Raw genomic sequence first — 27951 nt, forward strand, 5'->3', positions numbered from 1 at the left:
TTTGTTTTTGATCTACTTGTCCTTTCATAAGCAGCCAAGTTTTTGCCAGGATGGCTCAGCCTGTGCACGGTGGGATGATCACGGTGGCTGCCAGGAGATTTGATGGGTTACGCCAGGCAACGTCCCTGCTCCAGCACCTCCAGTTTGATGCCAGCACACTTCATGGCTGCCAGTGTGCAATGACTGACTGTCTTCCTCCTCCCTGTCGACTCCATTTGGATGCAGTGAAGGCGGCTCTCTTCTTTGGGGCACTGGTAAGGCATGAGGCAGAAGCACTGGGTCTGTGTCTCTGGGAATGAATGAGTTGGAATTTTAGCTGCAAATGTCATGACTAAAATCACATTTTATAGTTTGACAACATTTCAAAGTCCAACAGGGAAAAACACTATTGGAGATTCATGATACATTAGTTACAAAAAGCCTATAATGCATATACGAGATGGTACAGTATTAGGTACAGAGACAAAAGCAGCTTTAAATATCAGGTTTTGCAGCAGTGCCCATACAGAAGCAGAAATGAAGTATCTAACTATTTTTATCCATTGGCTTTCCCTGACCTTTCTTCTAAACAAAAAGATATTAAGTTGACTTTCTGTTCCCAATTATCCTTGCACCCAATGTTGCTGTGAAATGGAGTCTTAAGGTCCATATTGTGTCAGCTCCTATTTCATTAAAGCTCCCTTTAGGAATGCTAAGCTACCTGCTGCTGGCCTGTGGTAAAGCTCAGTCCTGCCCATTATTTCATTACCCATTTCTGATCTAATCAGATTCTAAATCTTTATATTCTTTCCCAGAAATTCCCTAGGCAGGAAACTAAGTTTCTGCCTTCCCTTTTTTAAAAACGTATGAAAAATGTGTGTTTTCCTGTTTAGCTGCTTTCACATGGTACTGCAGCATCTTCTGCCTCTATGGTGATACCAACTACTCGTTCTCAGGAAAACCAGAACTTCCATTTCCTAAATGTTTGTGCATAGTCATGAGAAAGCTGACATTTGTAGAGATGGCAAGGAGGAAAGTCCAATGAAAACTTATTTAATTTACGTGTTTTTCTCCTCTCTCTCATTTTTCCTCACTGAACAGGGCTCCTCTGTAGGCTTTTGAGAGAAGAACACTGAGATGCTGGCACAGGATCCAGCTTTAAGCCACTTCCATAGTGGGAGTGGATCTAGGCTTCCTAGGGGCTCTGGAATAAATAAGCCCAATATTTTTTTAAATTATAACCATCTTCCCAGGAGCCCAAGGTTTCTAGAGGCTCCACCACAGCATGTCCCTCGAGGGGCATGCCTGGTCATGCCCTCTGGTTCGGCCCCACAAAGAACAACATCTTGTGCAGCAATTTTACAGGCACCTACTTCAAATCCTGTGCTGCAGAAACCTTGCATCTTCAAAACAGGGTTTTAGGACTGCTGCATACTGCTGATGCTTTATTTATCATAAGTAGACAAGGTGTGATAAGGATCACATTTGTCTGTGGAAGCAAGTAAAGGAATGAGCGTGGCTGCCACTCAGCCTTTTCCTGGCAAGCGCTTGACGTGTGTGGAGCCAGCCAGCACCTCAGACATTTACAGGAAAACCCACTGCTCTTATCACCAAGTTACACAGTAAATAGCCAAGTTGCACAACAGTGTTTATAAAATAATCCTCTTAGGGATTTCACCAGCTTAGCTAGTTCATTAAAACTCTTAATAAACACAGTTTTCACATATGGATATTTACAGATTTTACCATTAAAATCCCATTAAGTCTGATGGCCCCAGTCTTGCTTTTTAAGTAGTATCATGATTTAATTTCATAATTTAATTATATGCTATAGAGGGTGTGGCCCAAATTAACTCCTGAAGTACAAACTAGTAGTTATAGTAGCCTTACAGGGAATAGGCGATAACATTGCTGACTACATTTTTGTGATTAAAGATTCAAATGTTAATTCTCCTAAAGAAGTTCCCTTAATCTCCAAGTTCCTTTTGTGGCTTACTAATGGGAAGTGGCAACACTACATCACTTGTGCCTGAGGGAAAAGGCACATATCTAAATGTAACACTTGCTAGCAGGGACATGGGGCTGACCACACTTCCATGCTCTTCTCACCGTAAATTGCTTGGATGGACCACAGTGCCTGTAAGTCCCATTCTTGGAGCAGTGAAGTACTCAGCACGTTTTATTTTTAGATCCAAAGGGCTGGATAAATCCCACCATTCAGAAGTCATACCTGGACATTCCTCCCAGTCATAGCAGGTGTCATAGCCACAGGGCACTTTCTTCAAGCTATTTGTAGAGAGCTTTGCCCTTTCAATAGCCCAGTCTAAGTTGGAATCACCATGGCAAGGGCCAGCATGCAAGAAATGAAATGACTGCTCTCCAAGGCACATTTCAGCTGAATACTGACAGCTGGGCTTGGTCACATTCTGTTCAGAAACGGTGTGTAGCACACAGATGTCTTCTGAGTAGTGGCTGCCCCAAGAAAAAAAGAAAAATTATTTTAAGCAGGCTGTGGAACAAGTCCATGCTCCTAAACGCTCCACCAGCATTGGATGAAACACAACAAAGCCATGGACAGGTTAGATATCTGTCTGAAGACCTACACCTGTCCCAGCTACTGCAGGACCTGAACCTGATATGGCACAGTGCTGTGAGATGAGGAAGCTTTGGTCCTGTCCAACAGATGCGAGGTGAAGGACATGTGCCTGCACAAGAAAACAGGAGGTGCTCTTACCTCCACAATGCATGTGAAATTTCCACAGGCCCTGGGGTGGCTTATCTGACTTAATGCAGCCCTGCAGCTGTGTGTGCAAGTCTGCCTCAGAGGCACAGTTAGTTTGAGAACAACAGCAGGCAAACCCAGCCATGTTGCTTGTAGTTTCCTTCTGCATTGCTCTTGGTTCCTGAGTGGATTTGTTCTCAGCAAGTGCAGGCATTTCCAAGCAGCATCATTTTGTGGAGCTTAGTCATTTCCCAAAGACAGGGAGCAATACAACTCACTTTGTTTATGTTCCTGAGTTAAGCTTATAGCTTTAGTCAACAAAACCTCTCTAGCTTTCAGAGGATTTGGCTTACATACTTTTGACATTGTCTATCACCTTCTGAGCCCTGTGGTGGGACGTATGTTGATCTCAGCCCTACAATTGCCCAGCTCATATTCAATCTGTGCTCATCTTTCCTATCTCCAGACCCACACCACACCTGCACCCTGGCCAGTCATTTACTAAAAAATCCTCTAGGATAACCCTCTATTCACTTGAAGGCTCAGTGGTCTGTGCAGGTCATGGTGCGTAAAGAGACAGTAAATCCAATTCGTACGTATTTTGTATATGGTCTGGAGACTGAAACATACAGTGTATATTGTAGCATGTTCATCTGAAAAAGGTGAATCTCAAACACAAGGAGCATAACCTATTATAGCAAGGTGATGACAGTGATAAATGGGTCTGTAATCTGGATACAGAGGCATAGCTGGCTAATATCTGAACAGACAGTAGCCCTGAATTGCTGTTGTCTTTTGTTACACTTCCTGGTTTTTTGTCACAATGGACTCTTGGTCTATCAGTGGAGAAACTTTGACTTGACTTTTTCTAATTAAAGTACTTAATTTACCCACAATCTTCTTCTGGAGACATACAAACACACTGAGATCCAACCTGCTTTTGTCCTGGACTGCAAATGCCTCTAATAGTAGTTTGCACATCTGAAACAGAGGAGTGAGAGTTATTGTAACTAGTAACAAAGCAAAAAGAAATTTTTTAGACTCCTGCCGTAAAACCTAAAATGGATTTATTTCCATTTATCCTATATTTCCCTCTTCAAAACCTGCTGTGGTTGGGATTCCACAAGTACACAGCAGTCTTTGCAAAAATCACTGGAAAATCAAGTACAAGAAGAGAAGCTGAAGTTTCAATAGAATGCATTCTCCTACTTTGCTTTCATAAAGCCTTGTTAATACAGCTGGGGTTTGTTTTGTTTTGTTTTTAAGAAAAGTTTCAGGATCTCAATTTCATAATTAAAGTGTACAGTACATTGCACACAAAAATTCTGAACTTAATGGAGAAGTTTGGGGCTGAAATTATATGGTACTGCAGCAGGCACAAAGTAAAACCAAAATTAATGAACAGTTGCTATGTGTCTTAAAACCAGTCATCTGCCTCCTAGTTTTAGCTAAAATAAACTGTACTGTTAAAAACAGCAGTATAGAAACAGTAAAGTATCTGCAGGCATACTAACCTTTTTCACATGTAATAGATGTCAAAATAGGAGGTATCCAGGACAGGTCTTTCCCACAGGTATACTGTGTTTGGCCAGTGACTATAAACCCAGCTTGGCAGCTCAGCTTCATGGTTTCACCAATGTTGTACTGTTGCTTAAATGGGGAAATTGTGACACTGTCAGATGTTGGTGGCCTGAGGCATGCCGAGGCTGTAATAAACAAGAAAAAAGTATAATTCTTGTTGGTTTTATGGTGTATGGATATTTACAGCAAGTCATAATGCTTCATCTGAAGAGCCATAAAGATACACTGAACATTTGACTGACATTCAAAACTAATAAATATTTAACATAATTAAGTCTAGAAATTTTCAGTGCACTGTCATAATCTTTAAAAATATTTTTCAATCAATAACTAAATAATTATGTGTTTCTAAGGTATGCTAGTATAAGTAATTTAATTTTACAGTTTAAAAAAAAGAATGTCATTAACCGCATTTTTTTTTTAAATTAAGCTATTAACAAAACAATTAATATAAATGCCAATAGAAATCTTATAAGTATATTCAGGGAGATTTTTTTGATAAAATGAAGACTAAGTCAATGAAATCACACTGAGTTGTAGAAAACTACCAGAATCTTTCCTGTTAGCAAACCCAGGTCAGTTCTGATCCTTAATTCTTAACTGGACTATAAGTACTTCAAAGGCATTGATTTATTGTGGGGATTTTCAAGGCAGCCTGAGGGGGTGGTGGTGGTTAGAGACACACCATCCATTTAATATAAAAAGCGTTAGATGAGCTGCTTTAAGAATGCTTTCTTCAGCATAACTGTCATCAACTTAAAGATATCTATGTAAGTCTGGAAACAAAAGATGAGTCCTTCTGTTAAAGGTATTTAAAACTAGACAAAAGAAGGACCTCACAGCACCCATCTGAGCATTTTCTAAAGCATTCAATATTACAATAACCTTACAAGTACATAATAGTAACACTTCTGAATTGAAAGAGGAATGATGTAGTGACTCAGTCGGTTTTTGCCACTTCTACATGAAATACCTTCTTAAAATGCTATCTTTTCAGATATCATTACAGATTCTTTTGTTAAAACCTGTATTAAAATCTATTTTGTTTCTTTTTCTTCCACTTCTGTTTTGTTGCTGGGCTAAATTAGTTTTCTCTTTCTTACGTTCACATTCAACAGGTTGCTGCGTCCAGGTTTGATCTGGCAGACACCGAAGGAATTGATAGCCACTGAGGACATGACCACTCACACAGGCAATTTCAGCTTCTTCCCCCACAGCATACAGGTTCTTTTCATTCTACAAAAAAGAAGGAAAAAAGCCCTTCAAAAATCTATGGTAACGAGACTGGACATTGTCAAAAGAAACAATGATAAGAGCCTGATGATTCGATGTAATGAATGTGTGCTTTTCCAGCTCTGAAATATGAGTCATCCACTCACCTATATAATTATATGTTTGCCCAGCTGCACTAACGGATGTCATGGTTACAAAACAAGAATTCAAGGACCACTGTTTGAAATGGATTTTACCTTGCTTTTGCTTCAGTTCTGGTGGGCTTTGGTGGAGTGGAGTCCCACAACATGCCACACACACAGCAACATGCTCACAAGCACAGTAGCTAGCTTGGTTATCAGGCACATGTAACAAAGAAGCTGTAAAATTTCCCAGCTCTGCAACTATTACACTTTCCTTCTGTATCACTCATTTTTCATGCTCACCCTGATAAAGCTGTTTTCTGGTGTGTCTGGCCTGGAGCATCCAGACTCAGGTTCACCAATCAAAACATCCTCTTCTCTCCTGGCTTCATCATCATTTATACAAGGAGCACCTCTGAAAAATAAGAATTTGCTAGTAAGGATGTATCTTAAGCATTGGCATCACCAAGTAACAACGGCAGAATGTCAGGAACTTTGGACAGAAATGCTGAGTGTTTGTGTGTCCCTCTGCCCAGTGAAAAAAACTTTATTCTGTTAAATAAAAGAATAAAAAATGGTGGACATCAGAAGTTGCAGGTATTGATAGGAGGGAGATTGTGAGAGCACTAAAAAAGTGATAGATACAGGGCTACAATTTCTATTGACATAACTCATGAAATATTTTTACAGACTAAGAAAAAGAGGCAAAGAACAGCATATGGAGGAAGTCTCTAAGGAGTCCATGTCATCTGAAAGGGTTTAAGATAGCACAGTCAAAAGCTTCCTGTTGCCATCAGGCAATAGTTAAAGGAGGCTGTTCTCTGTGAGCATAGAGATGTACAGCCTGTGGTGTCTAACTGAGATGAGTAACAAAGAACTGTGGAGCCCATTGCTTTTAATCCTCTCCTATCCACTCCAGAACCTCCTCTGTAGTCATTACAGCAGGAATGATGAAAATCCTGATTCAGCTTTTGGTTCCAGTAGAAAAACTGAATCTGTACAAAGCCTTGCTCTTGAAGATCCAAGAAACTGAGCCAGATTGGGGTTGGAGTTAGGATTTTAAGTTGAAACCATGCAAAACCGTTACACCAAACATGCTCAAAGCAGGAATATGAAAAGCTTGGTAGTTTCAGTGGAATTCTCTCTGAGACTGAATTCAGACCTAAACATCTAAGAGAAGAGGATGTGATATTAAAAAAACCTGAAACTGCAAACTCCCATGAACAGAAGCAGATGAGTTCTCCATGGCTTTGGACAAGAAGCCATGCAAAGCAGCTAAAAGACCTACAGGCATACTTTAGTATGTAATTCCTCAGCCATGTTCTAGGAATAATCAATGAATAAATCAAAACTTGAAGCAAGCTGCGAAGATTTTCAGACCTTTCCTTCTCTCAACCCCATCACAGAAGTTCTGACAGGAAAGTTATCTGCTATTTCTCCTTCATAGTCACAAAGCCATTTTGGAGGACTCCTTAACTTTGCCCCATGACTATGGAGATCTTTTGATCTACCATCTTCTTACCTGTCTGTGAACACAGAGACATAACAGTCCTCCACTTCTTCCTGTTCACCTTCACAGGGCTTCCCACCATTCATCGGAGAGGGGTTATTACACTCTCGGGTCCTTCTTGTTTTGAAGGAAGCATCACATGAACTCCATTCGGACCAGCAACCCCAGCGGCCATCTACAGCAACTGCAAGAGGTAAAAGAAATCCCATCTTTTGGTAGATCGGTACCATACATAGTATTTCTCTTAACACCACTTATGAGAGGGATTGTGGTAAATTCACAATAGCCGTTTTCAGAGGATTCAAAATTGTTATTGTTAAGGGAGTAGATTGTATCTAGAATGTGAAGTTTTCAAAAGAGATGGTCAGCCAAATTCCAGCTGCTTCAATAAAACCTAAGTGTATCTTCCTTTCCAGTTTTAACTGCAGGTAATGTTCAAACCCAGAAGCAGCTTATTTTCTACTTGTATTGCACACACAGATGTTTGAGTTTTCGTGATGCTGACAACCTTTTTAGATAGCTCAGAGTTTACTGAGTTATTAAATAAATCTGAGCTCTAACACCATGTCTAAACCCCAAATCTACATTCCATGCAAGCCAAATTAAAACACTACTGTCTCTTCTTAACCCTGGGGTATTTTGTCTGTGCCAGCATGAAGCATATACAAAAAGTTTTATTTATACACCCTTTCTTTTCTGTATGCAATAAACTTTATACATTCATCTCTACCTGCATATCCTCAATTCTTTATTTCTTTCAAAATATTTCCATATCAGGGGCAGATAATGAGACCTGTAACTGCCTAAGTGACTTTCCCTTCTGTCCACTTTTAATCCAGGAATATAAATATATGTAATAATAAATATAATACTGTAAGTCTCTTCTGTTTCCCATAGGTATGGCACTAGTGCCAATTTCATTCAAAAATCTGTTTGCATGAAATTCTTCTTTAAATTCTTTAAAATGATTACTATGTTCCCTCTGCTTAAGATAACTGAGTTTTCCTTCCATACTGTAATCACCATTTTTTACCTCCATTAGTCATTTAGTATTAAGCATAAGAGGCTATAAGGAAAACTAAGGAACGGGTTTCTTAGCTTTTGTACCAATTAGCTTTGATCTCAACTTCATCATTGTTGCTGAACAGCTCATTTCCTAGTATCTTAATTATGTAGCTAAGGAATGTCTTAGCATATCTTACAATTTCTTTTGAGCTGTGCCTATTCAGTTTGACTTTTTATTTTCAATTCTTTATTCTCATACTTTCTGTCCATCGCCATGTAGTAAGAAGTGCTACGGATTTAGTATGGGAAGGTTATGTCAGATTCATCTTTGACAAATAGATACCAGAGGGACTGTATTTACATTGTGACAGTATCACCCCGAATACCTGATTTGTAACCTGGAGCTCGTGTCTCGCAGTTTTTGCCGTAGGTGCCAGCCTGGCACAGGCAGAGGCACTCCGTCCCAGAAAGAACAGGTTTGCCATTGTTGGGGCATGGGGCACACTGGCAAGGGTCAAACCTGCCTGCGTATTCTCTCAGGGCTTTCACCAGGTTGCGGCGCTTGGTCACAGCACATGGCACATTCTTCACCAAATCCACGATGGGTGACACCTGGTAGACAGCCATTCAGTAAGCAGTTACCTAGACACAGCAGGGTCCTGCTGGGGGTAGCTGCAGGGTTTTAAAGGCATTAGAGCCTACATATGAAGCTCTATCACACAGGATTCAGATGTGTTGAAAGTTATGGAAGCTTTGAAGGAGCATGACAGTGCTATACATCTATATTATCCTGTTTATATTGCTTTTATTTCCCCAATTTAGGGCTCTGTAAGCCCCCAAGTTAGGGCTCTGTGAGCCAATGGAAAACCATCCAAGTGGGATACCGTGTCTAAAAATTCAGGACATCAGAGATGACATGGGGTTTGCTTACAGCCAGTCCCTGTCACATGAGACGACTACACTGCCTTCAGGAGCTCAGCAGCTGCAGTGGGAGAAAGAAAGATCACTGCATGCTGCATTCAGGCAGGTTTTGCCGTTTGCCTCGAGTGCTTTGCTGCTGCTGCTGAGTGGCTGCTGTGCCAGCCAGGGAGCGAGGCAGCTCAGTGCTCTCACAACAGCACCGGCACACTGCCTTAAATGAGCAGGACAGAGATACCAGGGGACTGCTGTTTTGTTTCAGTTTAGCTATGTGCCATACCTTTCAACATAGGCCTCACAAGGGAAAGAGCACGAGGAAAAAAATATTCCCAGCACCATGCACTGCTTTCCTGCACAGTAACTAAGCCCTGCCCATGCCTGAGCTCCTGCTGATGCTGAAGTAATTTACTTATATTCTTCCCTCTTACTCTCACTGTCTGTGGGCAATGCAAACCTGCTGTGGCTTATAAACTGACATGCACAAGAAGTAGTTCTAATAAATGTTTTGTATGTGCATTCATATCACAGACAGCACCATCCCAATTTAAAAGGCAAAACACCTGCAGATCTCTCTGAAGAGCTGCTGAGTGCTTTACTATCCCAATTTTTCTTGTTCTTCTCTTACCTTAAAGTCAATCACCAAGGGATTGTCCTTTGTTGATTCCAGCCAGTTTGTGAAGACTGTGTGTCCTGGAAAAGCCCCCTTTTTCTCCCAGGCCAGAGCTGCTGCATACTCTGACCTGCCACCTTTTACCAGGGACACTGACCGTTCAGCTGACTCCAAAATGGAGCCTGAAAGGGGATTTCATCATAGTATTGTCAGACAAAGGCCTCCAAAGACAGTAGATTTAACAACAGAGCTCTAAGAAAAAGTGTAAAAGGATATAAAAGAATATACTAAGATTAATATTTTGAAGCTACCATTGGAAGAATGAAGTCTAAGCTCAGAAAAACAATCCCCGCTATGACAGCAGCCTGTCATAGTCTTCCAGATGAAAGTGTCTGAGACCTCAGCCATGGTGATATTCAGAACTACAAAAGACACTTGTGGAGAATGCAGGGGATACAGCAGGTTCCTCTAGAAGAACACACTGCAAGGCAGGATCTTTAGTCCCAGTTGTAAACACCTGAGTAATGGAAATGGATCATAAAACGAGGACAAAAGCATGGTGGAGGTGATGGAATCCCTGTTTTTAGTGATGCAGTACATAACTCTTGCCATTCTTGCAGAAAATTCACCAACTTTCTGCAGTTCCTGAGATACATATCTCACATTGCCAGGGAACTTCTGCATCTAGGTGTCTGTACGGCATGAGGAAGATGGGAGGGGAAGATCAGGGAGTGTGTTATTGCTGCCCGACTCTCTCAATGAGCCCAGAGCAACCATTAAAGAAGATCAGGGACTCAGTCAAGATCACAGGTTTCTAGTCGTGCCCACTTCCCAGTTCAGCATGCCTGGCCCTGGACCCAGGGCCATGGGGAATGTTTGTCAGATCCATGACTCACTGGAAGACCCAGTGCCACCAGATCCCCAATGATGGTGCTCGAGGAGAAGAGTGCTCCTACATCATAATTTCTTTTGCAAGTAAGAGGGTGTTTCCAGTGCTTGCTTCAGAGATAGTGAAACACTGGCTCCTCTGACAGAGGGGGAAGAGCATCTGTAGTCCGACAAAGCTGGGAGGTCACCTGGGGCACCTAGCTGAGGGGAATGCTATCTCTCAGGGTAAGTAACAGGACATGGGCCCTGTTCTCATCATTGTCACCTTCGTGTTTCACAGTCATCCTGTTTGTGGTGCATCTGGTACTGACTTTCTTTTTCTTCCAGAAGAGCACACGCCTTACTGTTTCTCTTCGGACACACTCCACTGATTCATCCACTGCCAGGCCTAGAAATACCACAGAGCAGCAGCTTCATCACTATAACCATGGTACATGACAGCACCATGCCCTCAGGCTCCCACACCGAGGTGAGCCATTGCAGGTCTCCCTGCTCCTCACCCACCACTGGAGACTTCACTAATGCAGGCACCTGCTTCGCTGGGTACAAACAGCATTGGATTGAGTCATGCTTACCATCCCCTTTAGGTACCCATACCCATGCAAGATACAGCAGTGGCATTAAAGATCACAGCTTTTGATCTTAGATTTCCACTTCTGTGGTATTGTCTTTTCATTTGACAGTCTGGCAGCCATGGGAATATTTTTAGAGTAATTTCTAATCAGTACCAACAACTTTAATGACTGTATCCCAAAAAGTACCACTTACACCTGTCAGACCTCAGTCCCACACTGAAGCATGCTGGAACACCTTTTCTTGGTGGCACCTGATCTTGATCTGAAGGTCTTAAGAGGTTTCCCTAAACACAATGATGTTTACCAAGCAAGGAACCTCTTGAACTTTTCAAGTTAAGACAGTGTAGAGCAAAAATTTCTTCTTGTTCTATATTTAGGCAGTGTGAGTAATTTCTGGGTCTATGCAAGTCTAAAGGATTTTTTGCTGTTGGAGAACTTACTATGTAGTGTAAGAAGTAAAAACAGTAATAAGAAAAGCTAGTAAACAAATTGTGATTTTTCCTTGTTAAAGATTACATACCCGAGTTCTTCAGTTCCTCAGAGCTGTACTGGTAAAGAATGTCATAGGAACCACCCATCTTCCCAGAGGTGTAGTAATGAGTGCCAAAGTCATCAAATATTCTGCTGTATAAAGCGTAGTTGTACTCCAGGGGCAGGTGGTTAAGTGCTTTTAGAAAGACATCTGAGAGCTGCAGATCTGACTGTTTCATTGTGAAGTTTGCAACAGAAATTACTTTATGGACTCTAATAAAGTTGGAATTCTAGAAATAAGAAAAGGAGACTCTTAGCACCTTCATAGGTAGTTAACTGCAGAAAGTAGAGAAGCCAAGAGTATGTCCTGAGATACATTGCAAGAACTAATTAATCCTGTGTATCATGCTGTTTCAACCATAAACAAACTAGCCCTGGAGTTTCCAGGAGCCCTATGAGGTTCTTGAGGACAATGCTCATTACTGCTTTACATTGTGGGAGTATATAGCATTCCAATAAAAATGAGGACTCTCTAAGCACCTACCAAACAGAAAGCAAAAAGATTCCTGCCATAACAAATACACCAGCAACTGATAAGAGAACCAAAAGTTTCAGAGGAAAGGCTTCAGCTTATAAGCATCCATGGGTTGTTTGCAACTGATCTAGTGAGTGGATGTTTTGAATCCTAACTCACTGTTATGAAGTTTCACCATTTAACAGTTTGCTAAAACTAAACCACAGGGATAAAGATCTCATCGAGATCACGTGTCAGGCCATTAATGTAAGGTGCAAAAAGAAAGGAGGAAGTTCAAAAACCAGAAACATCACTTACATTTAGGAAATAGTGATGGTTTTGAAACAGCTAATTCATATATTTCTGCAATGCTAGAGGCTGTTTATGTGGGAGTTTAAATAAATAGAAAGGAAAGGAATAGAAAATACTGAAAGAAGGGACTTATAGAGTGACAAGGGGAACTGATGGCACGAGGCCTAAGCAAAGAGATAAAGAGCAAAAGGAGCAGCAGGAAAAGAGGAAATGACCAACCAGCAGATAGGAAAGATTCATTATAAAACAATTTGTTACTGATTTATACATGGGTTCTTCTGCTGAATTTTGCTGCTGATAGGTTGGCTCTACTCCACTTCTGTCTCTAAGGTCACTTGGCTTAGAAGACACAGGGATGCATCTCAACAGGGGGTTCTCCCAGCCAGGACCAAGAAATGTAACATACAAGCTGGACCTCAGGCCTCAGTTCTGCACAGCACTGCTCATTTCAGTGCTCTTGTTTGCACATTGGAAAATAAGCTAAGGATACTCAACTTTCTGCTGCAGTGAGAATAAGAATGGGAGAAATAGGGTATGTAACAATTCCCAGATTATATTCTGCTCCTAAAATACCCTGTGGTAACATCATTTCCAGGGTTTTGGTGTGATTTAGGTTCTGACCCTCAACTTTCAGCTGTGCCAGCTAACACTTCAATTATGACATGCATGGCCACTTCAGCAAATATTGATTCTAAAACTTTAGCTGGTTTTAACATGCACTTGCATGCTAAATATGAATTTCTGCTTGACATGCATCTTGCATTTGCATTTTCTGCTAGTAAAATTATCTTAAGTGCTTTTATTACCAGCAATTAAGTGCTTTTATTACTAGCAATTTAACTTACAGTTGTCAAACCCAGTGATTTCCATGTTAAATCCCTGAGGCATGCACAATATTGGAAACATTCACTTGTAGAACAATCCCAGGAAATTGGATTCCAAAGTCTCCACTTATTTCTGGGCACATGTTTTATCATAGTGGTAAATGCTGGTGCCTGTAGCAAGCTTCACCCGTGAGTACCAGGTGTTAATACAAAATTTTAGTAGATCAGGGATGATTATTCCCAAAGAAAGCCTGGTCTAAATCAAGCATGAGTACTCAAGTTCAGTTTTGTTATACAAGCTACTTCATTGACAAAAAGCAACCAAACACAAGCTGAGCTGGACTGATGTTAAAACCAGTAGTTTTAATTGGCAATTTTCTAACAAAGCAGTATTTCACAAAAACATGCTAATTAAGTAATCTCTCATCCCAAATATCATAAGTAGAGTTGCCACAGAATCATGTCTGTCCCTGCCTGATGTCCCCAGGGATGCAGATGGCCTCCTATCTTTGACCTCTCAATTTTTGAATTGTAGTTCAAGCAGTCCAACTAAATTAACTCCTGCCAGAAATAATAGGAACATGGGCTAAGGGAATGGGCACAAATTCTGATACAAAGCTTTCAGCAGTCCTTTGACATCACGGCATGGGAATTCAGTGACAAAAAAAGTAAAGAAAATAGTATACAAAAATAACAACATGGAGCATGATGGGCAATATTAGTAAAGTAGTTTATAATGAAATGTGTTACATAATATTCCAGTCTCACTTTAAGAATCTTTCCTTATATTTATACAGAGAAGAGTGAGAGATGGTCACCTGGGCTCCCTCTACACCCCTACTAGGGCACTGTTCAGTTAACAGACATGCAGACACCCACCCATTTATCTTCATCAATACAAAAAGAGGGTAATTAGCTGATACGCAGATCCCTGTGGAACTGCTGTTGCCTATGGATATGTAAGCTGAACCCCACCATAGACAGTTACCACGATGCAAGCAGAAGACATGAAGAAGGTCTTGAGGATGATTTTTGAGGATGCTTTTCATGGAGCACAAGAGCTATCAATTCCTAGGTGTAAGAAATCAGGAAAGGAAGGCAAGTGACCAACATGGCTGAGTCAAGACCTACTGGTCAAACTAAAGGGCTAGAAGGAAATGCACAGGCAGTGGAAGCAGGGACAGGTGCCCTGGGAAGAGTATAGGGATGCTACCTGGTTGTGTAGGGATGGGGTCAGGAAGGCCAAGGCGTAGCTGGAGCTGAAGTGGGCAAGGAATGCAAAGAATAATAAGGGCTTCTGTAGGCACATGAGCCAGAAAAGAAAGGTCCAAGAAAGTGTATCCCCCTGATGAACACAACTGGCAAACTAGTAACAACAGACGAGGAGAAGGCTGAAGTACTCAACAACTTTTTTGCCTCAGTCTTCACTAGCAATCTCTCTTCCCACACCTGTTGAGTGGATGGGGCTCAAGGCAGGGACTGGGAGAGCAGAGTCCCTCCCACTGCAAGAGAAGATCAGATCTGAGACCACCTGAGGAACCTGAACATACTGAAGTCTAGAGGACCTGACAAGATGCATCCTAGAGTCCTGAGGGAATTGGCTGATGTAGTAGCCAAGCCATTCTCCATCATATTTGAAAGTCACAGAAGTCAAGTGAAGTCCCTGGAGACTGGAAAAAGGGAAACATTGCACCCATTTTTAAAAAGGGTAGAAAGGAGGACCCTGGGAAGTACCAACCTGTCAGCCTCCTCTCTGAGCCTGGGAAGATCATGGAACAGGTCCTCCTGGAAGCTATGCTAAGGCACATGGAGGACAGGGAGGTGTTTCGAGACAGCCAGCATGGCTTCACCAAAGGAAAGTCCTGCCTGACCAACCTAGCGGCCTTCTCTGATGGAGTTGCTACATTAGTGGACAGCGGAAGAGCTAGAGATGTCAGCTACCTGGACTTCTGTAAGGCCTCTGAGACGGTTGCCCACAACATCCTTCTCTCTAAATTGGAGAGATATGGATTTGATGGATGGACTCTTTGGCAGATAAGGAATTGGCTGGGTGGTTGCATCCAGAGAGTAGTTGTCAGCAGCTCAATATCCAGATGGAGGTCAGTGACAAGTAGTGTCCCTCAGGGGTCCATTTTGGGACCAGTACTCTTTAATATCTTCATCAATGACAAGAGACAGTGGGATCAAGTGCACCCTCAGCAAATTTGCAGGTGACACGAAGCTGAGTGGTGCAGTTGACACACCTGAGGGACAGGATGCCATCCAGAGGGACCTGGACAAGCTTGAGAAATGGACCCATGCAAACCTCATGAGGTTCAACAGGGCCAAGTGCAAGGTCCTGCACCTGGGTTGGGGCAACCCCTGGTGTCAATACAGTCTGGGGGATGAAGGGATTGAGAGCAGCCTTGTGGAGAAAGACTTGGGGGTACTTGTGCATGAAAAGCTGGACATGAGCCAGCAATGTGCTCTCGTAGCCCAGAACGCCAACCGTATCCTGGGCTGCATCAAAAGAAGCGTGACCAGCAGGTCCAAGGAGGTGATTCTTCCCCTCTGCTCTGCTCTCATGAGACCCCACCTGGAGTACTGTGTTCAGCTCTGGGGTTCTCAGCACAGGAAAGACATGGACCTGTTGGAGCAGGTCCAGAGTAAGGCCACAAAAATGATCAGAGGGATGGAACACTTTTCCTGTGAGGACAGGCTGAGAGAGTTGGTTTTGTTTAGCCTGGAGAAGAGAAGGCTCTGGGGAGATCTTATTGCAGCATTTCAGTGCTTAAAGGGGGCTTATAGGAAAGATGGGGACAGACTTTTTAGTAGGGCCTGTAGTGATAGGACAAGGGGTAATGGTTTTAAACTAAAAGAGGGTAGATTTAGATTAGATATAAGGAAGAAATCTTTTACAATGATGTTGGTGAAACACTGGAACAGGCTGCTGAGGGAGGTTGCAGGTGCCCCATTCCTGAAAACATTCAAGGTTAAGCTGGACAGGCTCTGAGCAACCTGATTTGGTTGAAGATGTCTCTGCTCATTGCAAGGGGGTTGGAGTACATGACCTTTACAGGTCCCTTGCAACCCCAAATCTTCTATGGTTCTATGATTCTGTGATTCTATGATTAAAGGATCAGAAACCAAGAAGACATACTAGAGGACTAGTCAGCTTAGCTAAAAAAGTTTCTGGTAAACAAAAATAAACTTGAAAAACGTCAAGCTTTCATATTTCTTTCATGCCAATATGGAAAAATGCATGACATTTCAAGTGGCTAGGGCCCTCCAGAGTCCCTGAGATGCTTATGTGAAAGCCTTCTGCACACAGTTTAATATATCAGCCTGAATCTGACCTTCCAAAGCCCAGGTAAGTTCCCCGTCCTTTTAAGTGATCTGTATAAACTTCTATTTTCACTATTTAAGAAAGTATTTAAAATTCATTTATAAGTCTCTCAAACATCTGCAAGTATACATCTATCTACAAACACACATAAATAAATTTATGAAGATAAAGATAAAAACAGAGGCTTCCCGTATGATATGGTAGAACACATGAGGAAGACCCAAGTTAAAACTCCTGTTATGGGTCCACTAAGAAAGAATTTTAATCTGTGTCATCTTTAGCCAACACCAGACTAAGTTATTGGCTATTTCACATGCGTTTCTGGGATTTCATGACAACAATGCTGAAACCCAATGTACCTTGAAAAAACTTTCCTGATAAAAGTTTCATTTAAGTTAACATCTCCATAAGTAGCTTTGGTCTGCATTTAAGCCAATAAGAAGCCACCATTCCATCAAAACAAACTTACCAGTTGTACAAAAGAGAAGCCTGATCTGTATACAGGTATCTACATGTGAACAAAAGTCAATAGTTTCCAGTAGCTAGAACTTCAATATAGTTGAATTCAAACTAGAAGTAATGGACTAATTAAGCAGTCAAGTTACTTAAACATGAAGACAAGTTAGCAAGGCCTGTGGAAGACTTCCATCATAGGAAATCTTAATCTTTAGTCTTTACTGCCATTAAACTATAAAAGTACATAATCTTATATCCTACAGTATTCATCTGCATTAAAGGTGCGGAATTTTAAGGGAAAAAGTTTTGCTATTCTCAGAAGCTTTTCTGTGGATGCCTTATTTCTGAGATTATCTTTATGACCAAGTGCATCCTGGCAGCATAAGACTCCAAGATGCAAGTTAGCTACCAAATAAAAAGCTGATGTAGATTAATTCCCAGTACATGCATACGTATAACATTCCTGAGTACACTTCATTTCTTTTTAGAGTTGTCTGCTACTGTTACTACATGGTATTCTGCCTTCTTAATCTGTAACTAGGACAGGGAAAGGAGTGGTTTACCTGATCTAAAAATCTCAAATCTATGCGAAATCTATGCTCTCTTAAGTGGAAAAAGCCTACGATTTCTGTACTAAAACCAGAAAAGCATGTTGCATTACAGAAGGTATGTTACAACCAGGAACATACTGTAGTATCAGAAAAGGAACTTTTAAATGTGTAATTCTAGTGTTTTTTGAAAAAAAATGTAATGCCAATGCCTTGATAAAGAAAATAGCCTTTGGTAGCTCTATTCTGAAATGCGCAAACAGAAATCAAATGAAAGGAAGAAATTGGAGGCAACATTGAATTACCTTTTCATATGAGGCTTCAATGGCTTTCTTGAAGGACGAAGATGATGTGACATCAACCCGTGTCTTTTTTGAGAATAAAAATGGGATACCAGAAGATCTTCGAGCACCATGAGTGGATGATGTACTTCCATGAGCACTATCACTCAGGGGAGTTAAATCATTGTAGAATTCTGATGTTACATCATCCTCTTCATTTATTACCTGGGGGTTCAGTAAAGGAAAATGCATTTTCCCAAATAATAATCTGAAACATAAACCTATTAAGCAATGAATTCTTGGGTTTTTTTATGAGAGAAACATGCTTGATTATTTGAGACATGGCAGTAAGCTAAAAAACTGTTCTTAACACCAAAGATGAGACTGAGAAAGATTAATAGCAAGACGAATACAAGAAGTAGGCTTACTAATAAGCATTTATACAAGGGGGGGGGAAAAAGCACGTAATACTTTCTTCTAAAATTCCCCACCCCCAAGCACCAAAGCTTAGGAATAATTTTCAACAAGTGCTTCAACACAGTTTTCAGAGTCTCAGACCCTCATGCTATGTCCACACTATGACTAAGTCCCAGTCCCATGGCTTCTATATTATACAAGGCAAAGAGCTTGATGTTTTCTGTCCTTTCTTCTTAATTCCTAGCTAGAGAAATGAATAGGTTTCCAGAGGAGAGTCTTAGAGTATACTTGCAGAGTTAGCACCCATATTGTATGATGGACTACGGGTTGGTGGAAAGGAACTGGGCACAAACCTGCCTGATCAAGTTAATACACCTCAGCGATGCTGTTGTGCAAAGCACCAAGACAAGTTTAGAAGCGGTTCAGAAATTATTCATTTCCCAATACTCAGGCAAACCCTGTGGATGTTTGAAAGATTCAATTTTTTTCCTCCTCTAGACTTGTTTAATTAATAGGGCTGCTAAGGTCCTTGGGAGGTGAGGTGGTCCATTCCCTCAGTCCACTTCCATTCTCCAAGAAGTCATATGCTTTTGCATGAAAACACACTGGAGTTTTAAGAAGAAAGCCTGATCCAGTGACCCTTCTATACCAAAGGCTGCTCTAAAAGTTAAAAGATATAGATCTCAAAGATAGATCTCAAAGGTGAGATTCACTAACCCTTAACAGTTCTGCAAATGGACATCAGTAACTTAATAAGCCACACAGCTTTAAAGAGACCTGGGCAAAACAAGGCTTGTTTTTCCCCATTGGGTATTTCCGCACATAGTAATTTTTCACCATTATTGACAAAACCTACATGTTATGGCCAATCCAATTGCAGTTTCCATGGAACATATTAGGGTGTCCTTTGTTCAGTTGCTCCTGTTAAAGTAATACTAAAAACTCACAGCACTTGTGGCAAAAGTCAGCAGTTCAGATTTCATCCATTAGTTGAGCTTTTTCATGTCCTGCATTCCTTCCTTCCCAATGCAGTATCTATTGGCTTCAGACAGGGCCTGCCGATATGTGCACAGCCAGATGCTATGCCCTAACCACGGTATTCAAAGAATTTTCTAAATATCAGTGTCTAAAAGTCTAAAATATCAGGCCTCCCAAAATCAGTGGTTCCCAGATTTTTTATAAGATATAAGCCAGGTTCGTTTTGTCCTTGGCCTGTCCTGCAAGACTCCTCCCCAGACTGTGTACTTCTTGTCCTCCTTCCTCCCCAATTTGGTGTCCACCTCCTCTCCTTGCTGCTCTTCAGATGGGCTGGGCAGGGAAGAGGCAGGACTGAAGGGCTGAAATGGCTCAGGGAGGAATTGTGTCCCAAGGCTGCAGGTGACTAGGAGGAAGCTGGAGTTAGGAGAGCCATTGGTACTGCAAGGATACAGCAGTGATACTGAAATGAGCTTTGGACTTGAACGAGTCTCTGGCCAGATTATGTCAGGGTTAGGAGCAAAGCCTTTGGTACCAAGTCAGAACAAAGACATGGCCACAGCCATGAGGAAAGCAGGAGAGACACCCAAATCTATCATGTTGACTCTGATATATGATGCAGTGAGTAGACACAGATTGGAAAGGCATGAGTAGAACCACCCGACTGCTCAATTTATCCCATTTCCACACATCACCTGGAGCATGTTCATGTCTCACCAGGTTGAGAAATCTTGTCCTGAAATGCCCATTACCGCCTAAGGCTTGAGCACATAACTTGGATTGTGATTATGGCAATGGTTTTTCAGCTAGGAGTTGCTGCTTCAGAATACCTGAAAGCTGACAGCTTCCAGGTTCGCAGGAACACGATACGATTTCCTTGTCTCATTGCGCTTCACTGTTGTGCATTGTCCTCCGTTGAATGAGTTGCCAAGGACTTCCCCTCGGCTGTCTCCTGCCAGAATGTGAAATCTAACAAAAAATCATTTCCAGAGATTAACCAATCCCAGAAGGGCATACAGACCTGAAACATTTAGTGGTATATAGCTGCATGGAAAATGTTGTATGTTTGAGTGAAACGGTATGAACATCTGGGTTATGTTAATGATTTGAATGAAGTTCCTCTACAAGAACTTCTCATTCACACTGAGTTCACCTGAAAAATGCCATAGTAGCAAGCCTGTTTCCTAATTCCCAGCAGTGCCTAACCCTCTAGATAATCCCAATGTCAGCTTGAGATAGTCACTCTTAAGCAGAGAAACACCTGAAAATGGCCTAGGAAAATGAAGAAGCAGTTCTCCATTTCTACCACAAGTGACGTTACCGGAGTGCACCAAGTTCAAAATTCAGTTAAAAAATGCAAGACTAGCTGGTACTGGCATCCCATGTTTAGGTTTTACACTGCTTAAATTAGTAGTCTGGAAGATGATGGTTACTATTGTGTGAAATGTATCATAGACAAACATCTGTAGAGGACCATCCTCAAAATTTCTGAAGCACTTGGCATAACTGAGCTGGAAGTTGCCAGTACGTGATGCTGTGGTTGCTGTGAAGCAGGAAGGGTCACTCAGACAGCAGTGCTCCCTGACAGCTCTTTATCTAGTGCACTGGCAGTGCAGAGTGGGACTGGCAGATGCAGTGGGCAAGTCCTAGCCTGGTGGTTTGGTTGCATTTTCATAATTTCTTGTTAATTTTAATTTGAGAGATTATGTAGTTTAATGGGATACTGTCACATGTTAATTGGGGATTATCTTGTTTATGTAAATTAGCAAGCTAATAATCTCACATTCATGAAAAATAAACAAAGCCGGCTTACCCACTGCCTATTAACTGCACACCTGGGATGCTCTCATACTTTCTGTTACACACAGTCTTTTTCCTCCCACAATTTCTTTCATCAGAGTTGTCCCCACAGTCATTTTCTCCATTACATTCCAATTTTTTTGCAATACAGCGACCTGCACCAGAGAAACAGCAACAGCAAGAAACTTTATGCAAAGATTCATCATGTCTGAATGCAGAAAAGGGCAGTCTGCCTTTTTCCCTAGTAAAGTTGTGAATTTGCCATATGAATTAACAGTGAGACAGAATAATACCTAGATTATTCCAATAAGAAATGGTTGTTTCAGTTCTGCCAGTTTTGCCTTGCTTTGAAGCTGCAAAGGCTTAATTTAAGGTTTAGAAAAAGGATATGTGGATAAAGTTATTTTGAGGCTAGTCAGCTATATTTAAATTGAAGTAAACAAGAAATACTCACAATTTAATAAAAATGTGTGAGTTTATGTTCAGATATGTTTGTACATGAAAAATTTGTACAAAGAAATATTATTGGAACAGTGTTATTGTCTAGCTGTCATGGTCATACTGACATCCCAGGCTAGAGTTTGCACTTGAATTACTTTTAGTTACAGAAGAAACTACAAACGCACGCTGCTACTAATACATATGAAACCCTTAAGTAGACTTTTTTCCTGCTCCTTTTCCCTGGAATTTGTGCATGGCATATACAAGATCTGGATCATCTGGACCTTTTTTGTCCCCATGTCTAAACTTTTGACTATCTAATAACGCAGCAGTTACACAATGAGGATCATCATTACCACTTTCACACTGAAATTTGTTCTTGCAATCAACTTCCACTATGTTGCAGAGCTTAGTTGGGAAGCATGGACGGGAATCCACCAACGGCTCCGTACAGGCCTGACCCCCAAACTGGGATGGTCTCAGGAGTGTCCGGACACGAAACTGAAAGGCAGAAGAAATAACACCAGGGTTTGTGTGAGCTGTTTTTGTAGCTAGGTGCCCCCTCAGGCAGAGCCACATGCCTCAGTGCTGCTGAAGCTTTATGAAAATCAGAGCCCTGAAGGAAATAATCAGTTATTTTTGCCCTTACATCCTGCTGCACCATCATCGCAGGTAAGGCAGGCAGGGAACTAAAATCCAAGATCCTCCGTAGCCCTGAGGTAGCATACATGATTAAACACTTGACAACCTGGGCTACATCACTGGAGTAATCAAAAGTTCAGACCCTGTATCTTCAGTTTTAAAGGTATGGTAGGAAATGGTGTGTGAACAGCCTTACGGAGATTTTTCCTGTTCTTTATCATCTCTGTTGAAATAGAAATATTCTGACAGTGGCATGTATCCCCATCCCCAAACCAGCTGTCTTGGCTGTTGGGGCCTCTTGTCTGAGGAGCACTGGATGACCGGGGGAGGACAGAAATGGTTTTCCTGAAAGTTTGTTACTAAAGAAGATCTGGGACCAAAATCTGGAGCTCACTGGGTTTTCTTTGCCCAGGTCAGTACCCTCTGTGCAGAATAACAAAGCTGAAGGCTGCTAGACAAATCACTTCATATACGTTTTCCACTCCATTTCAAAAGACTGCTGGTGAGACCTGTCTGCATGTGACTGAACAGTTCCTCCTCTGGGAATTTTTCCCACTGGAAAAGCACAGTTCCCCGCAGACTTCCCTCCCTGTAGACAGATCCTGGAGTCAAACAATGCAAGAAGATGTCTAGTAAAAATCAGTAACTGGGTGACTATGAAGGGAGAGTGTGAGGAGCAATAGCACACCATCTGAAAGCTTTTGAGCTGAAGATAACCCTTCCTTGTACTCCATTTGGGATCCACAACACTCACTATATTATTTGTGTGAGCTTCCAGCTCTTCATCCTTTCCTCTCACTGGGAGCTTGCTTACACTAGTCTTCACACTTACCTTGGAATTCATGTCCTCCATTCTTACGGTTTATATTTATAAAGGTCACAAGCAGTGATTTTTATAGCTTGGAGGGAAAAAATGGATCATAGTCCACAAAAGCACCTTTTTGCTTGAAGCAGCATATATGTTGCATCAATATTTAAAGTTAATAAAAATGAACAATGCTTCAATATATGGATGCATAGGTAAGAAACTCAGCCATTTAGAGGATATTGATTACAAAAAAAATCAGTTCAATTTCAAACAATGCTCCCTTTCAGCTCTTGCAGCTTGTTTGCTGTCTCCCACTCCCTCACTGTTTCTCCCTGCTCTGCTCTCATACTCTCCATCCCAGCTGCAGGATAGGAACCCTACAGGGTGGTTCACATCTCACGCCTAGAAAACTTCTTCAGGTCTTCCTCATCCTGCAAGGGCATCAGAAAGTTATATATGTATGTAAAAAAATACTTATGATATCTGACAGGTCTTTCAAGATTGCTTTTCAGGCATGGATTTCTGAAGCTGAGCAGGACATTCAGAGAGCTGTAGGCTCTGTCTGCACAGAACCTCAGAGCTGCTATTATGGTCAGCCTCAAAGCTCAGACCCACCAGCCACGTAACTACCTCAAATAATCTGCACTCTGTTCCCCTCCACTCCCTACAACCTTACATTTGCCAGAGCTTAGTTTATGTTAAATCCACTCAAACCTGACCTCTCACATCTTCCCTCTCTGCCATCTCACCTCGAAGTCCATCGTCAGTTGATGGACACAAGCCCAAGAGGAAAAAAAAAAGACAATCCTGGGGCTTTGTTCCACTGATATTAAGAACATCCACCTGTTTTTTGTGGGGGCTATAAAGGTTGGTGGAACGGTGCTCCAGATTTCTTAACAGCAATCTCAAACTGATCCTGACTATCAGTGTAACATATAGCCCGAGCATTTCTAGCCAGTTATGGTTAGGATTTGCCAGTTAACTCTTTTTAACAGATTATTTGGTCCTATTTTTCTTGTCTTTAGAATGTACAGAATGCTATGGATAAGCTAAATATTCCATGACTTTCTCCTGCTTGAACAGACATGCAAACTCTATAGCTTAATTTATCCTTTATGTGGAAAACTCATCTTTAACTGTGACAAGGGAACTTTTGAAGTAAGTTCTCATAAATGGATTTATGCTACTAAATCACACCTTTCTGTTTTGATATGCTTATTTTAACTTGTTCTTTCCATCTTCTACTGTTATAATTCATAATCCATTTCCCTTGTTAACTTAAACTGTAATTTTGCAGATCAATTGCGATAAAGCTGAATGCCTGAAACAAAGAGATTCCTTAGGCATAATTTCTTGCATTTAACCCATATAACACATTTTCTACCTACTTGTTTTTTAATGCATGGATCACATTCTGACCAAGGGCCAAAGTCTCCAAGCTGACAGTTGATAGGACATGTTTGCTGGTTACATGCACGAGATTCCTGCTTTGTGCATAGCTGGTCACAGAAGTTTTGGCTATAATATTCATCCATTCTTATTTGCCTGAAAAAAATTAACAAGTTATTCTAGGAAGGAATCATAGGCAGATCGTAGAATCGTAGATGTTCTTTAACTGTAGGTGAAGGCTGATAAAGAAAATTATTTGAGCCCAATGAAAAAAACTTGAGAGATAATAGGTAGTTGCAGAATATTGATTAATAGAAAAATCCAAATATGCCTTAAGTTTACAGAGCAATTCTTTTTGATTCATGTCACTTCAAATGTCCCAGAGAATAGCTACAGAAAAAGCCAGGAGGAAAAGAGGGAATTTCTTACAAGTTTAGAGTATACCACTGAATTGCATCTAATTTGGTGCTGCTGAATCTTTATTTGACTTTAACTGCTGTCATAAAACTAATCATACAGGAAGGAACTTTCTGTGTGCTGCCATGCTGGAGCTTATCCCTCCCATAGCCTTGCTCTGCACTGAGCAGAGCTCCTGGAGCAGGGCGCTGAGCACTGGCCCCATGTGCTCACAGGGGCTGGTTGTTCAATGCATGCTGCTGGCAAGGCCTTCCTAGGACCTGGCTGTTCTCTCCTCACAACATGTGTTGCAGACACACGTTTGTTTGGAGGCACCATAATGCTCTATATACATAATTTTGTAATTTTTAAGTATTGCAATTAAAATGTAATCTATTCATCTGGTAAACACTTGGATATGACAATTTTTCTCAGTATATTATGGAAGCTGGAGCTTCAGACACAGGTCCCCCTCCCCAGAAGTGGTATTTTCTGAGGGAATAAATAGAAACATAGAAGTAGTGAGATAGTTTGGCCCTACCTGTGCCTGGTCTGTGTGCCGTAGTTGCAGGTTTGTGAACAGGCAGACCAAGAACCCCACGGGTAATGTTCACAGTAGCACCCCTGGCTGCTCCCAATCACCAGGCTCAGCAGGATCAGGTGCATTAACATAGTCTTGTCTGTAGTGGAGGTGTCCATCTAAACACATACAGGTAACAAAAGCTCAAGAATCTATCACTTATAGTTATGCCTGCACCCTTAGAGAGTCATCTCTTCTAATTTGCAGAGTCTATAATCTGCTTCACAATACAAAGTTGCTAAGCGTTGTTCCTAGAAAGGGGCAATAATGTGTGATACACATTTATCATTAATTTAGTTAATACTTTAAGGACCAGAAGTCACAATGGCTTTTTTGGCCATTTATTTATCAGGAGTACTAATCATGACTGCTCATTATTTCTATTTAAGAAGTTGCTTATAAATCATTTTGAATGTGACAAATAAAGATCTGTTGTTGCTCTTAATTGCTTAGAAGTATTCTCAAAAATATTTTCTAGGAATAAGAATAAAAGCATGAGACACATCTTCCTATAAAATGTGTAAAACAACAAAAAGGACCTTAAGAGTAAGCAACCCTATCTATTACCCCATAACCAATTCATTTTCACATGCCTATAAGCCCCCTTTGCATAAGCATTTTGCTGCAGTGAACCCTTCCTAGGAACAAAGCTTTGTGTTGTTCTTAGTTTTGACTAAGTTGTCTAAACCACAAACCATCACTATTCAAAGCTCATCCAAATTTTCTACCAATAGCTGAAGACAGAACAGCTAGCCTATTTCTCACTCCAGTGGTCAATCAAACTTTATTTGATGAAGTAGAAGGTTAAAGGCAGTCTTTAGGAAATAATAATGCTTAGTAAACTTGAAAAACATTTTCCAGACAAACTATTTATTAATTGAAAAATGCAAAAGATTTTCCCCCCTCAACATGAGATTGAATCAACCCTAAATTTGACAGGCTGTTACAGTAGAACATTATAATTTTGTTTTGCATCAAACCCCCCCCAAACCAATAGGAAGTTTTAAAAGCAAAGTATTTATTTTAAAACAATTCTACAAAAGATTTCATTTTGAAAAGTTTGAAATGAAATGTGCAATTGTTTTCTATTTTAGGTTTTTAGCCACATATGCTATTATGCTTTTTATACCTTGCTGCGAAAAATGAAATTGCGTTAAGTCCAAACACTGCTTTCTTCTCTAGTAAAGAAAGGCAGTAAATCTTCACACAGCTGTCGTAGTGAGAACCCAGAGCACTTTTTACACAATAATTCATCAATGAACAAGACTTTCAGAGAGATTTAAGTATAACCAAACCCAAAATATGGTAAAACTGAAGACAGAAATCAGCAGTCTTGCCAATGAACCAAGAGGAGAACAGGTATTACATCTTTTTCCTTACCTGAGTTCCTGGTGCCTTGCACCAACAGTGCCAGCTTAGAAAAGAGATGAAGACCTACAGAACAATTACTTTGTTCCTTCCTTCACTGTACTGTACGTAGAAAAACACTGTTTATTCTCATCTGTGAGAAAAACTCCAGCTAATCAATACATCAGAAGCGTATCAACAGCCATATAAATGTAAGTACATGAAAGATTAATTAGTGTTTTAAAGGAAAAAAACGCACACAAAACACTTCCACATATGTCTTGTAATCTGCGTGCAATGAAGCCAACAGAAAAGCTTCCTTATTAACTTACTGAAAGACTTACTGTCAGCTGCAAAGTCAGTCAACTTCGCAGACTGGTGGGACCTTGACATGGTTTGCTGCAGTCTCTTAAATGAAAGGTTGGAGGTTTTGTTTGATTTGGTTATCCATTAATGAATGCAGTCTGGTCTGGTGGCAGAAATGGTCAGAACAAAACGGCCTGTCCACCAGCACCCCCAGAGAGACATGTTATAGAGAGCTGTGGAGGAACAGCTCTTCATACAAATGTAGCTGCCCAATGTGAGCCAAGAAGAATTAAAAATACCTTTGCATTAGACCATAATGGCTCGATGCACTGCAGGTCTCCCTGTGCTGCCCGATAGAGCTGCACAACCTCTCTGCTCTCAGTTTGAAGGCAAGAGAGTAAGAACCTGGTAAGATGGCACATGCTTGTAATTCATTGTTGTTTTCACTAGGAAACAGAGGACAGAGTCCAGGCCAGGGCAAAATACCTGTCTGCTGCTGCACCCTCTCTGCAAAAGCGGGACCCCCAAAGAAGGCAGGGTTCCAAATACATTTGACATTATTTACATCTCTTTGCCTTTTGCCCTTGGTGGCGAGCTCTGGGCGCACAGTGACCGTGGGGAAGCGCAGCCAGCAGACAAGAGCTGCTGAGAGCCTCTGCCCTGCGGCACGGGCACCACCCCGACCCAGGCTGAGGTGCAGGGCAGGAATTAAAATGGAAACCCAGAGAATACACCCATGCAGAACAGAAACAGCAGTGACAAGCACAAGCTAAGGAAGTAGTTTGCCCTAAAAAAGTAATCAAACTCTGGAACAGAACCCAAAACCTCCCAAATACCTGGCATGCGACCCACCCAGAGGGTATTGCTGCATTGAATCCCCCTTCACTCCAGCAGACTGGCAGAAACATGTCAAGATGTCAGAGTCCTCAAAAGATACTTCCCAGTTTGTTGGGACCCAAGGTTACATGTATCCTTG

General features: G+C 41.3%; 1 protein-coding gene across 1 annotated transcript; it reads right to left on the reverse strand.

Annotated features, from left to right (window-relative positions):
* C6 (complement C6) lies at positions 1-27951 on the reverse strand. The gene is made up of 18 exons (XM_075020503.1): positions 27812-27951; positions 25284-25441; positions 24346-24502; positions 21864-22008; positions 21080-21221; positions 20097-20235; positions 17899-18099; positions 11664-11904; positions 10834-10956; positions 9696-9862; positions 8539-8764; positions 7160-7331; positions 5941-6052; positions 5386-5518; positions 4216-4407; positions 3592-3682; positions 2210-2451; positions 1-289 (listed from the first exon to the last, which is right to left on the reverse strand). Exons 1-18 carry the CDS (start codon positions 27881-27883, stop codon positions 108-110), a joined length of 2895 nt encoding a protein of 964 aa, XP_074876604.1. The 5' UTR covers positions 27884-27951; the 3' UTR covers positions 1-107.

Source organism: Buteo buteo, chromosome Z, assembly GCF_964188355.1.
Source record: "Buteo buteo chromosome Z, bButBut1.hap1.1, whole genome shotgun sequence".
In the NCBI taxonomy this organism is placed as follows: Eukaryota; Metazoa; Chordata; class Aves; order Accipitriformes; family Accipitridae; genus Buteo; species Buteo buteo.

Bases quoted from the DNA above. Each gene is read 5' to 3' on its own strand.
- C6 (XM_075020503.1), bottom strand. From the start codon at position 27,883: ATGTTTCTGCCAGTCTGCTGGAGTGAAGGGGGATTCAATGCAGCAATA. The intron at 21,222-21,863 runs GTAATGATGATC...TCTCTGGTGCAG, and splicing joins CAAATTTCAGTGTGAAAGTG to GTCGCTGTATTGCAAAAAAA. The intron at 9,863-10,833 runs GTGACAATGATG...ATCCCCTTTCAG, and splicing joins GATGACTGTGAAACACGAAG to GCTCCATTTTGGAGTCAGCT.